The sequence below is a fragment of the Dendropsophus ebraccatus genome, chromosome 4 (assembly GCF_027789765.1).
Source record: "Dendropsophus ebraccatus isolate aDenEbr1 chromosome 4, aDenEbr1.pat, whole genome shotgun sequence".
In the NCBI taxonomy this organism is placed as follows: Eukaryota; Metazoa; Chordata; class Amphibia; order Anura; family Hylidae; genus Dendropsophus; species Dendropsophus ebraccatus.
This window is the reverse complement of record NC_091457.1, coordinates 141,459,049-141,472,282: the sequence shown is the minus strand read 5'-3', so window position 1 is coordinate 141,472,282 and position 13,234 is coordinate 141,459,049. Positions and strand designations below refer to the sequence as shown.

General features: G+C 44.4%; 1 protein-coding gene across 2 annotated transcripts in view; it reads right to left on the bottom strand.

Moving 5' to 3' along the window:
* The window catches only part of MICALL1 (MICAL like 1), a 34,887-nt gene extending 21,906 nt beyond the window's left edge, over positions 1-12,981 (bottom strand). For both annotated transcript variants that reach the window (XM_069967229.1, XM_069967230.1), the window contains exons 1-2: positions 12,548-12,981; positions 4,393-4,441 (exon numbers count right to left, since the gene is read on the bottom strand). In XM_069967229.1, coding sequence (XP_069823330.1) covers positions 4,393-4,441; positions 12,548-12,693 — 195 coding nt within the window. In that variant the 5' untranslated portion in view covers positions 12,694-12,981. The remainder of the gene's footprint in view (positions 1-4,392; positions 4,442-12,547) is intronic.
* Positions 12,982-13,234: the final 253 nt, after the last annotated feature.

Genomic DNA, 13,234 nt, shown 5'->3' with positions numbered 1-13,234 from the left:
CGTTGGCTGACTGTGGGTATACGGAAATGTCAATGCTGCATCCAAGGTAATGAAGACCAGCTGGGAGCAGTGAGGGATTTATTAGGTCAGAAATGTTTCTTTTATTAGTTTATGAGACTTTTTCCTTTAGCTTTTATTTTATTTTTAAAACCCTTCAATAGCACACGGTACCTATCTGCGTGCAGCCTCAGTGGCCGTCTGATTTTTCCTATTGTACAAGGAACTGAGAAAAATATCTAAATGTAGCCTTCCACTTCCTCAAATGGGAAGTCACTGCTTCAGCATACAGGTGGTGGCCGTTGTATCATGTGACAGTATAATAACGTCACGTGTATGGGATCTGGACCCAGGGGTTCGCTCCAAGGGCTCTGTCCATAGGGAAAGGCACAGTAAGTTATAATGGGGTCTGTCAGGTCACAATAGCGCTGTATACTACACTATTCTTCCCTTCATATATAATGGCCTCTAATGCAGATGTGAATGGGGTCTTTAAAGGATGCTGCCACCATGTGCACCTATCCCCTACCACAGGGGATGGAAGGGGGACAAATCCATTCCTCTAAGACACATCTTCTATCCTGTGAATAGGGAATACATGTTTATGGTGGTAAACTCTCTTTAAAAAGGTTTTCTATTAGGTCGGCCCTAGTGTGAGTGAGACAAGCAATTTGTATGGAAAAGGACTAATGTGAGAGAATATAATCTATGTACAACACTACATATCATGTTGCTGCAATAAAGGCAACAGGAATTACATGGTCTGTGGCAGGGCGGACGCTAGGGAGGCGAGATGTGTGTATTCCCTGCATTCCTCTCCATACAGGTCACTTGGATTATATTGATATCATCACTCCACCTGGTCACATTCTTCCTTTCTGTTACACCTGGTAAACCAGGGATAACCTAGAAGGATATCTCACTTGGGAACATTCCTCGAATTTCTACAGAAGCTAAACCAATAGGAGTACTACTAGTGGGACCCCCTACTTACAATGGGAGACCCGATTCCCCTCACCATCTCCACCAGGGCTTGGATGGCGGTGAAGAACAGTACAGGGCAGTGGGAGATATGGAGGCAGCTAGGCGAGGGCTCTTGGAAATGGCATAGAAAGCCTGTGTGGGCAGACTGACCTGGTTGTTACATGTGAACAGCCATTTGGGGTTGTCACTATGGGAATTTGGAAAGATCAGGGGTCTGAAAACTGATCAGGGTGATATAGCCGGTAAGGAGAAAACTAAAGGAATACCATGGCTGCCAGGTGGGTGCTCACACAATGACTGCACTAGGCAGCAAGAACTTGGGTAGATGTCACTATGTTCACAGATAAAGCACTAGTCTGTATGGTGGCAGCATGATGTTTATAGAGTGATCTCTCTTCTCCCTAGCCTACAGGGCCTTTATGGGTATTCCCTATACACAGGTTAGGGGGCAATAAGGTGATGCGGGGTGGGGGTGGGGTGAATGACCAATCATGAGAACAGAGGAAACAATAAGTGGAGCACTGGCTGTTCATTGGGGGGTGACAAAGAAGTGTGTTTAGAAGAAGACTGGAGGGTCTGGAGACCGAGTCTACAGAAGCCTGGCTGAAGTGATTGAGGGTGCCTTCACACGTACCGTATCGCTGCGTATTTAACGCTACGTTTTTTACATGCACGTTTTGATTTTCCCATGATTTTCATGTGAAAATCAAAACTCGCATGTAAAAAACGCAGCAAAAACGCAGCGATAAAAACGCAGCGTTAAATACGCGGCGATACGGTACGTGTGAAGCTACCCTGACAATGAATGGCTCCAAGCAGCTTGTAATGTATTGTAATAGATGCAAGCTGCAGAAGTAAAGTGCTTAGAACAATAAATATCAATTTTTTCACATAATAGTGAATACACATAGAATAATACATACATAACCTTTGTACATCAATCACCTTATGGTTAAGAGTGAGTTCAGACAAAGCGGGTGGAAAGACCACAGCGACCAGATCATTTTCATTATAAACCAATATATGATTTTTCTACCACAGGTTAGAAACTGAAAGACACCACAGGCTGCTCTAAAAAAATACAACCTAAGTATATGAGGTGAGTGCATGTAAGTGTATGGCTATATACCTCCCTACAATATATCTGCTATTCACTACCATTGCAGAAATAAATAGAGCACACACTATGGGTTGGGGATAAATGAACTTGGTATGTTTGTCTTTACAAAATTTGCGACCTTTTCCCTTTGTACCCGGCTATGCAGAAAAAAATTGAATAGGACCAACTGGGAGGAGCGGCACAATTACCAAAACTTGGGGGGGAAACTGGAATAAGTTATGTCAGATATCTACTCCAGCTCATAGACATTGTGGATTTCTTGCTGCAGGCATCTTCTTTACTCATCTATACCACAATACATTGCAGCAGGGATGGGAAACCTTCACAAGGTCCCCCATCCCTGCATTATGAGGTAAAACAAACGATGCCAATCAAAAGTACAACCGATCCCGCAGCAACCCCCCCATTTAGCTCTATCGCCCGAAAATATAAGAAAAGAGTATTAGATGGTGGAGCCGGCACTCTGGGACGTGGACAATTAAAACGTAACTTTTATTTGTGTATTAAAAGCAGTATTCCATCATAGGACCTCCACGTTTCACGGTCATAAATAAGCGCATCCACGCGAAACGCGTAGGTCCTATGATGGAATACTGCTTTAATTGTCCACGTCCCAGAGTGCCGCCTCCACCACCTAATACTTCTAGCTTCGTCCTGCATCTTGGCGCTTGGCCCACGCCCAGGAGCTTGTGCACCTACCGCCCATAACTGAGGGCCATTCCAATCCACCATCAACCTGGTGAAGACAGCTGCACCCTGACTGACTGTCCGGCACACAACCCTCATAGGTGAGATAGGTATTCCACAATGTTTCCCTAGAAATACACTGCCTCAGCTCAGTGTCCTATGAAGGAATCTTCCTGGTGTTTCACCTCTATGACACGTCAGGGTAGGTCTGTAATGTTTCTTCACAAAAATAAAGGTTTTAGGTCTTTAGACAGACGGCCACGCTTCTCTATTCAGCACCTGCAAAAACATTCCCCAGACAAACATCTGTCCCTGCTTAAACCATTGGGAACTACAGAAGCCCCTTAAGGCCTTGAGAAAGCATCAGGGGACATGTGTCTGCCTCCTGTGCGATACCAGTTTGTTATGATAAAGGATAACTGCACATGTCAATGGGTGACTGCCATGGATTTGTGGTGTAGTGTATAATATAGACTGCCTTTAACGCAACCTATTATATATACACACATACATACATACATACATACATACACACACTTCAGTCTCTGCAACCTATCACTTCTGGGTTTGTAGAGGTGACATCACAGGCTCATTCAGCCAATCAGTAGCTGAGACAGGAGGCCGCTGTGGTCACGAGTGGCTGATCGGGCACTGACATTTACAAACCCTGTGCTGTGCATTAGGGATCTGCAATTCAATCCCTAAACATCATTATAATAATGGGAACAGCCCTTGGCACTCCATCTGTTAAAAAACTACAACTCCCATCATACCTGGACAACCTAGGATATGGCCTTGGCTGCCCAGGAATGATGGGAAATGTACAGGGGCGTAAGTAGAAATGACTGGGCTCCATAGCAAACTTTTGATTGTCCCCTCCCCACCACCAGACCACAAACCTGTCAAGTCTAGCCATAGTCATAACCTTTAACTGCTACAGCGGTAGTTAAATCCCTGAAATTGTAATTTTGCAAAGTTGTAGTGAGTGCCAAGGTTCACCATCACTGCTATTTTTGTTTACTAGGCACAGTGCCATACATTTTATAGTGGCTGTGCCTGGTACTGCAGCTTTGTAACTCCCTTTTATTGAATGGGATATCCTGCAATACCGAGCACAGCAAATACTAAGTATATGGTGCTGTTCCTGGTAAACAATGAAGTGGTCACAGCACTTGGAAGAAGATTGAGGCCTTTTCAATCAGTTGATCTGACATGAATGGCCTATCCCGCAGCTAGGCTATCAATAAAATATACATTTCTGTAAAAGACCAGATCAATTGTGTGGGTCTGGTTGTACATAGAATTAACATTTAAGTGACAAAAATTGGGTCACACACGCGGAGAACCAGCCATTTGACAAGATCCATGAACCTTAGAAAGTATCCAAAACTGGCCAAAACATCCTGACTGTAAGAACATCTTTAATTAATATCTTAACGTGAGGGAAAAAATTCCTTTAAGAGCCATGCGGGGAAAAAAAAAAAAAGCTAAACTATGAAAAAGACGAGAAGAACAGAAACGTGTCATTCCCAGCTCCCACGTGCCTGGATAATACAGTCCGACATTCATTCCCAGCCACCCTCCATGCCCGGCCCACAACTCACCAGCCGATTGTTCTCAAAGACTTTCTCCTTTGATAGTGAATCAAAGTCTCTGAGGGAGGAAATGAGAGAACAAATGAGTTATATAGAAGTGTCAGCGGGAGGAGGAATCTGAGCTGTCAAAGTATAAGACATTAATATCCAGCAAAATCCTCAGCCTGAAGGACTCGCCTCATAAAATATTCCTTACACACTTTTCAAATCTATTGGGGCACGGAGTGGGATATGCAACCCACTGTGTGCCATAACCATGTCTCCAGGTAGCCCATCATGGCTGGACAGCCTGGGAACATTCAGCTGTTGCAAAACTACAATTCCCATCATGCCTGGACAGCCAAAGGCTGTCCAGGCATGATGGGAATTGTAGTTTTGCAATAGCTGGAGGGTCAAAGGTTCCCCATCCCTGGCTTAGTTGAACAGTTCTCCCAGCCTTTTCTAGCTAGTCATCGTTTGTTTGTTTTTTTAATACACTGGAATAGATTTTCAGTACTGACACCAAAAATCTGCACCCAAAAAAAATTTCCAATTTGAAGAAATCCCATTCACATGCATGGGATAATGAGCCTTTCATCAGACTTAAAGGGGTAATTCACCCTCAATAAATGTAGGTCAACTGGTGCCAGAAAGTGGCACAGATTTGTAATTTACTTTCATTACAAAATATGAAATCTTCCTGTACTTATCAGCTGCTATATATCCTGCAGGAAGTGGTGTATTCTTTCCAGTCTGACACAGTGATCTCTACTGCCACCTCTGTCCATGTAAGGAACTGTCCAGAGCAGTAGCAAATCCCTATAGAAAACCTCTCCTGTTCTCCAGACTGAAAATAATACACCACTTCCTGCAGGACATACATCAGCAGATAAGTACTGGAGGATTTGAGATTTTTTTTAATAGAAGTAAATTACAAATCCCTGGCACTTTCTGGCACTAGTTGATCTGAAACATTTTTTTTGTGTGAACTACCCCTTTAAGGTGACTTCTGGGTCACATCTGGTATTTGTGAACAAAACCTGAGGAGGAGGAGGCGGCGGCGGCGGATTTTACTTTGCTGTAAAATACTAAGTACGATCTCTACCAGCACCCGACCCTCAGCAAGGATAAAGGAGGTTATTAGAACAAATACACAGTAAAAGCCGTGGTTCACTTGTGGCTCAGCATGGGCTACAATGTGATTTCCTAAATTTTTAGATGAAAAGTTGTATATTTCTGTCAGTAATCTTGGAAATTACTCCCAGGAATGAGAAGAGGGGGAGGGGGGGGGATAGAGAGCTACAGATCTACAAGGATACACCTTCTTATAGAGGTTTCAAAAGAGGAGATCCGCTCTTAAAAGGGGTTTTCTCAAGATTAAAGGGGAAATCCAGGATAAAAAAAAAAGGACAGCTACTTTATTACAAAAACAGCACCACCCCTGTGTGTGGTATTCACTTCACTCCATTCACTTCAATGGAACTGAGCCGTATAACCCCACATGCAAACTGAGAACAAGAGTGGTGCTGTTTCTGGGAGAAAGCAGACATGTTTATGTAAGACTTGACTTTACTATAATTTATTTCCTATCCACAGGTTAGCAGATCGGTGTCAGACCACTTATAACAAGAACAATTGTTAAATTTCCCCCTAATTAAAGTTCATCTCTGGCAAAAAAAAAAAGTTAAATTTAGAAAGTTATATAGATTTGTAACTTACTTCTAGTTAAAAAATCCAAAGTCTTCCAGTACTTATCAGCTGCTGTATGTCCTGCAGGAAGGGGTGTATTATTCCCAGTCTGACACAGTGCTCTCCGCTGTCACCTCTGTCCGTGTCAGGAAATGTCCGGCAGTAGCAAGTCCCTGTAGAAAACCTTTCTTGCTCTGGACAGTTTCTGACACGGACAGAGGTGACAGCAGAGAGCACTGTGTGACTAAACACATACAACTTCCTGCAGCACATACAGCTGCTGAAAAGTACTGGAAGACTAGAGATTCTTACATAGAAGTTAATTACAAATGTATATAACTTTCAAAAACAAGTTGATTTGAATGGAAAAAAAAATAAAAAAAATAAAAATAAAAATTGCCAGAGTTCCCCTTTAATAGAGCAGCAGTGCACATGCTCAGCCACTGTTTCATTCTTTGTCTATTGGACTCAAACATTGCCAGAGTTACCAATTTTCTTAATGTTTGAAAGTCCCTTTGAGAATTAATGGAACAAAGGCCAAGCATGAGTGCTAAAGATGAGCAAACTTGCAGTAAGTTCAGGCAAATGATCAGGTTCGGGTTTGCCCAAACTTGGGACCCTATTACATGGGACGATTATCGTGCGAAAAATCGTTATATCGGTCGAATTTAAATTACAATCGTTCTGTGTAATTGCAGTCAACGGTCAAAAAATCATTCACGTCCTTGATCGTTGATTTAGATCTGAACCTAAAATTATCGTTAATCGTTCGCTGTAATTCCACCTTTGATCACTAATCGCTCAGTGTATCTGCACATTGCTCATTGTTTTGCTGGGATCAGAAGGAATAAACGATCGACATGCTGCGTTTACAAGGAATGATAATTCGCCCGATCGTACGATTAACGATTTCGAAGTAACATTTAAATTTTTTTTTTAGAACGATCAGCATTTAGACGGAACGATATATGGTACGGAAAATTCGTTTTGCGATCGCTTAAGCCTATCTCGCACATAGGTAAAATCTGCGAACGACTGTTTACACAGAACGATCTGCGATTTTTTTTTTGCGAACGACAAACGACGATTTAAGAACATGTTCAAAGATCAAAATGAACGATTTCTCGCTCTTCGTTTGATCGTTCGCTGCGTTTACACGTACGATTATCGTTCGAATTTGATCGTTATCGTGCAAATTCAAACGATAATCGTTCCGTGTAAACGCAGCATAACTAACAACCATCATTCTGTGTAATATGGTGAACGATTAACAATCAGGTTGACGATAAACAATCTTGTTTGCGTCTGTTTATCGTTAGTCGTTAAAAATCGCTCCGTGTAATAGGGCCCTTAGTGTACGTTCACACGTACCGGATCCGCAGCGGATTTCATCTAAATAACTGTGCCCAGCATCAAATCTGATGCAGATCTGCTGTGGATCCTGTACCTGTGAACGCACCCTTACTGTAAGTTTGTTGATCTCTAATGAATACTACTGCTCTATGAATTAGGAGGGTGTCTGACCTCTGTTTTCAACAATCCGACCCCAATTGAACCGCTAGTTACCTCCTATCCTGTGGCTAGTGGGCAATAACTATAGCTGATACATTACACCCTAATAATAAACAAATATTACTAAATATAAGCATACAAACATAATAATAAACATACAGCACACTCTTTGCTGATGTTCAGTACTTTTAGGCTAGGGTGACACTCTCATATGACAGTTATGCTGTAACTTCAGCGTCTCCCTATGACACACACCACAAGCGCCAGTGACCATTACATTATATCCACTGGTGTCAGGATAGTCACAATGCCCTCTAAAGTTATTCAAATATTCTGAATATTTTTATTGGCAGGAAGGTATCTGTAACTAAGCAGAATGTACAATGTAACCGAGTGAGATGAGGAATAACTGGTAATACAGCACAATGTAGAATCTGACACATAACTTTTAATGGTCACCATAGAAATATATATATAGGTATGCCAGTAACACATGGGGGTGACTCACAGCAGAGACTCATCCCCTGCTGACAGCAATGAAAAAGATTACAAGGTACACATCCCATGTAAGTCCCATCCAGTTATCTTCTGAGAAATTACTGTAGAGTCTGGAGGACAATACAACGCTGTCATGTAAGGATCAGGGCTGGCAAACTTTTGAAACTTTGACAGGCACAAGGAGACAACATAAATCGGTGGAAAAGTAGATCTGTTGTGATGATCAGTGATTCATCTTCATTTAAAGGGGTGATCCAGAATTAAAAAAAAAAAAAAAATCCTAGCTACTTTCTTCTAGAAACAGCGCCACCCTTGTCCTCAGTTTGTGTGTGGTTTTGCAGCTTAGGGCTATGTGCAGACTTAGTAAGAAAAGATCATCTTTAGAGCTGCAGGGCTCTGATAGTATGCTCCCCACAGCATACTATGGAGCATGCGTCCGGAGCCGCACACTCCGTTGTGTGCACTGACAAGGTCAGTTGTTTCCGGAGCCACTTGGGAAATATATAGTATACGCTCCAGCCGGGATTCCATAGGCAGCAATGGCATGTATATTTTCGTATAAATTACGTCTGTTGTACAACGGCCGTGGTTTTACGAAAATATACGTTGTATGAACATAGCCTAATTCTGTTAAAGGAAAACTATCAGTAGATTAGATGAATTTAACCTGCTGACAGCCCCCTATTATGCAGGAGATACAGAGGATGAAGGTATGGCTCTTACCTTCCTCCTCGGTGCCGTTCCCATGCACTTAGTATTTATTTCATGGTCCGGTAAGACCGTTAGGAGCACTGCCCACCTTCATAGCACCGATCCACCCCTGGCCGCCCTGCCCCGCCCCTTCTAATGATAATCAATTAAGCCTGCTGGCCAGGGCTGGGCCGGATCGGTACTATAGGGACGGGGCAGTGCTCCTTACGGCCTTACCGGACCGAGAAGTAAACGCCTATCAGCACTGGAACGGCGCTAAGGAGTAAAGACTAAAAGCACACATACCTTCATCCTTAGCGTCTCCTGCATAATAGAGGGCAGCAGCAGGTTAGATTTGGTGTGCACTCACTCATGCAGCCAGAAGTTGGGGTGACTATGAATACAACCGCACCGGGTCCATTACCTGTACTGATCCAACAGGGTCCCTGCATAGAACCAACTCGGCACGGCTGCGCCCATAGTTTCCCGGACTTATGGCGGCAGGAGACTGTGGGCCGATCGGTGCAGAAAACATCATGACAGTGAGTGAATTCAAGATGTAATGTCTCACACAACCTGAGGACAGGGGTGGTGCTGTTTTGAAATAAACCAGCTGATTTTCTAACCCTGTATAACCTCTGTCTATTACAATAACCTTCACATACCAACTGTGAATGACAAGTGATTCAGTGACGGAACTGCCCAGAACCACTCATGTATGACCGGCTGCAGGTATACAGCCCCCTCCTCCTCTTTGGCTCCCCTTGGGTATCAGCCACATAGGTCACTATTTGGAGCTGTGGTTCCGGATACGGATTAGCCCCATTCAATAGGCCGAATAATACGGGACCTGTCTGTTATGTAAGTGTATCTGAAATGTGCTGCAAAAGAATTTTGGGTCTTGCAGTGTAAGGTGTGAACTATGTCTTGTATTCCCATTTAGGGTGCGTTCACACCTACAGGATCCGCAGCAGATCTGCAGCAGATCCGCAACAGATTTGATCGTGCAGATTTGTTGCTGTGTTCAGTTATTTAAATGAAATCTGCTGCGGATCCGCAGCGGAAAATACACTGCGGATCCGGTTAGTGTGAACGTACCCTAAAGGGGGATTCTCACCTCATCAACTAATATAGTTCAATCCAGCGTTCTATGCTTACATCCTATGCTCACCTCTCTGCGCTCCCCCAGTGTCATCTTCTGGTGTCTCCGGTGTCCCCTGCAGCCTCCACTTCCGAGGCACCCTCATCTCTAGAGTGACAGCCCGTTCGGCAAATCACTGACTGAGACGGGACAGGACCACGGCCAGTGATTGGCTGAACAAGCTGGCACTTCTCTGTGGAGTGAAGTGGAGGCTCTGCAGTCAGCGGTGAAAACAAGGGAGGACAGCGGGGGAGCACGGAGAGGTAAACATAGGATGTTTCACATGCTCCAGTATATTATAAAAGAAAATACACAGGACAAGAGAGGTTTTCTATGGGGATTTGCTACTGCACTGGACAGTTCCTGTCACGGACAGAGGTGGCAGTAGAGAGCACTGTGTCAGACTGGAAAGAATATACTACTTCCTGCAGGACATACAGCAGCTGATAAGTACTAGAAGACTGGAGTTTTTTTTTTTTTAAATAGAAGTAAATTACAAATCTCTGGCACTAGAAAACAAATGCTGGTAAACTACCCCTATAATTCTGTTATCTGTTTATTTATGTTGCCTGCTGAAAGATCCTGATCCTACCAATCCGGGGATTCCCAGTCACCGTAATTATAGGGTTAATAACCAGTGACCCAGAATCATCTATAATTACATCCCATATGTAATAGATATGGTATAGAGGGGTCCCTATGGATGGTACTACTCATATAGAGGGATCCCTATGGATGGTACTACTGGTATAGAGGGATCCCTATGGTTGGTACTATGGGTATGGAAGGGTTCCTATGGATGGTATTACTGGTATAGAGGGATCCCTATGGATGGTACTGCTGGTATAGAGGGATCCCTATGGATGGTACTACTCATATAGAGGGATCCCTATGGATGGTATTACTGGTATAGAGGGATCCCTATGGATGGTATTACTGGTATAGAGGGATCCCTATGGATGGTATTACTGGTATAGAGGGATCCCTATGGATGGTATTACTGGTATAGAGGGATCCCTATGGATGGTATTACTGGTATAGAGGGATCCCTATGGATGGTACTGCTGGTATAGAGGGGTCCCTATGGATGGTATTACTGGTATAGAGGGATCCCTATGGATGGTATTACTGGTATAGAGGGATCCCTATGGATGGTATTACTGGTATAGAGGGATCCCTATGGATGGTATTACTGGTATAGAGGGATCCCTATGGATGGTATTACTGGTATAGAGGGATCCCTATGGATGGTATTACTGGTATAGAGGGATCCCTATGGATGGTACTGCTGGTATAGAGGGGTCCCTATGGATGGTATTACTGGTATAGAGGGATCCCTATGGATAGTACTACAGGTATAGAGGGATCCGTATGGATGGTATTACTGGTATAGAGGGATCCCTATGGATAGTACTACTGGTATAGAGGGATCCCTATGGATGGTACTGCTGGTATAGAGGGATCCCCATGGATAGTATTACTGGTATAGAGGGATCCCTATGGATGGTACTGCTGGTATAGAGGAATCCCTATGGATGGTATTACTGGTATAGAGGGATCCCTATGGATGGTACTACTGGTATAGAGGGGTCCCTATGGATGATATTACTGGTATAGAGGGATCCCTATGGATGGTACTGCTGGTATAGAGGGATCCCTATGGATGGTACTGCTGGTATAGAGGGATCCCTATGGATGGTACTGCTGGTATAGAGGGATCCCTATGGATGGTACTGCTGGTATAGAGGGATCCCTATGGATGGTATTACTGGTATAGAGGGATCCCTATGGATGGTATTACTGGTATAGAGGGATCCCTATGGATGGTACTGCTGGTATAGAGGGATCCCTATGGATAGTACTGCTGGTATAGAGGGGTCCCTATGGATGGTATTACTGGTATAGAGGGGTCCCTATGGATGGTATTACTGGTATAGAGGGTTCCCTATGGATGGTATTACTGGTATAGAGGGATCCCTATGGATGGTATTACTGGTATAGAGGGATCCCTATGGATGGTACTGCTGGTATAGAGGGATCCCTATGGATGGTATTACTGGTATAGAGGGATCCCTATGGATGGTATTACTGGTATAGAGGGATCCCTATGGATGGTATTACTGGTATAGAGGGATCCCTATGGATGGTATTACTGGTATAGAGGGATCCCTATGGATGGTACTGCTGGTATAGAGGGATCCCTATGGATGGTATTACTGGTATAGAGGGATCCCTATGGATGGTATTACTGGTATAGAGGGATCCCTATGGATGGTACTACTGGTATAGAGGGATCCCTATGGATGGTATTACTGGTATAGAGGGATCCCTATGGATGGTATTACTGGTATAGAGGGATCCCTATGGATGGTATTACTGGTATAGAGGGGTCCCTATGGATAGTACTACTGCTGATTGGTCAATCATCATTCTATGGGCCTTCAGCTGCTGCAAAACTACAACTCCCAGCATGCCCTGACAGACAAAAAAATGTCAGGGCATGCTGGGAGTTGTAGTTTTGCATCAGCTGGGAGTCTTGATTCCTTCAGCTGTCAGGGCATGCTGGGAGTTGTAGTCCTGCAGCAGCTGGAGGGCTCCCGGTTGGGGGGGGATAGACTGTCAGCTCTTGGGTCCAGTAAGGGGGCGGGTACTTACATGAGGTCCGGTCGGTGACGGTGAATAAGAGCGCAGAAAGCTAATCCATCCCGGAAAGAAGAGCTGAGGTCGGAGATGCGGACCCCCGGGTAGCCGTCACACTGCTGGGCACACCACTGCTGCAGGGTCCTGGAGGCGGACATCATCGTACAGCCGGCTCCGGGGCCTCAGCCGGGAGGAAGCAGCTTATTCCCGGGCGCCCGGTGTCGGATAATCTCGGGATTTCACCCCAGCTCTTCCTTGCTCGTTTCCGGGCGGTGTCTGTTGCTGTGCAGTCCCGCCTATCCTCACTGCTCCTCCCCGAAGGCAGGGGGAGCTTCACGGCCACAGCGCTGCTACATGCGCCCCACAGAGCCGCGTTCACATTGCAGGGGGACACGTTACCGGGCGCAGGAATGTAGAGATTATAAAACCGGCTTCCCATAGCAACCAATCACAGCGCTGCTTTCATTTTTCAATATCGTTTAAAGCTGCCCCGTGATTGGTTGCCATAGACAACGGTCAGTTATCCAGTGAGGCTCCGGCGCACCAATCATAATCCAGCTTTCGTTTTTTCCTATTGCTGGTTACCTAAATGAGACAACTCATCTGATTGGTTGCTATGTTTTGTTTTTAGTTCTGGTTTTATAAGGGTAGTTACCCATAGCAGCCACATATTATAATTACACGTAAAGAAAGCGCTAGTAG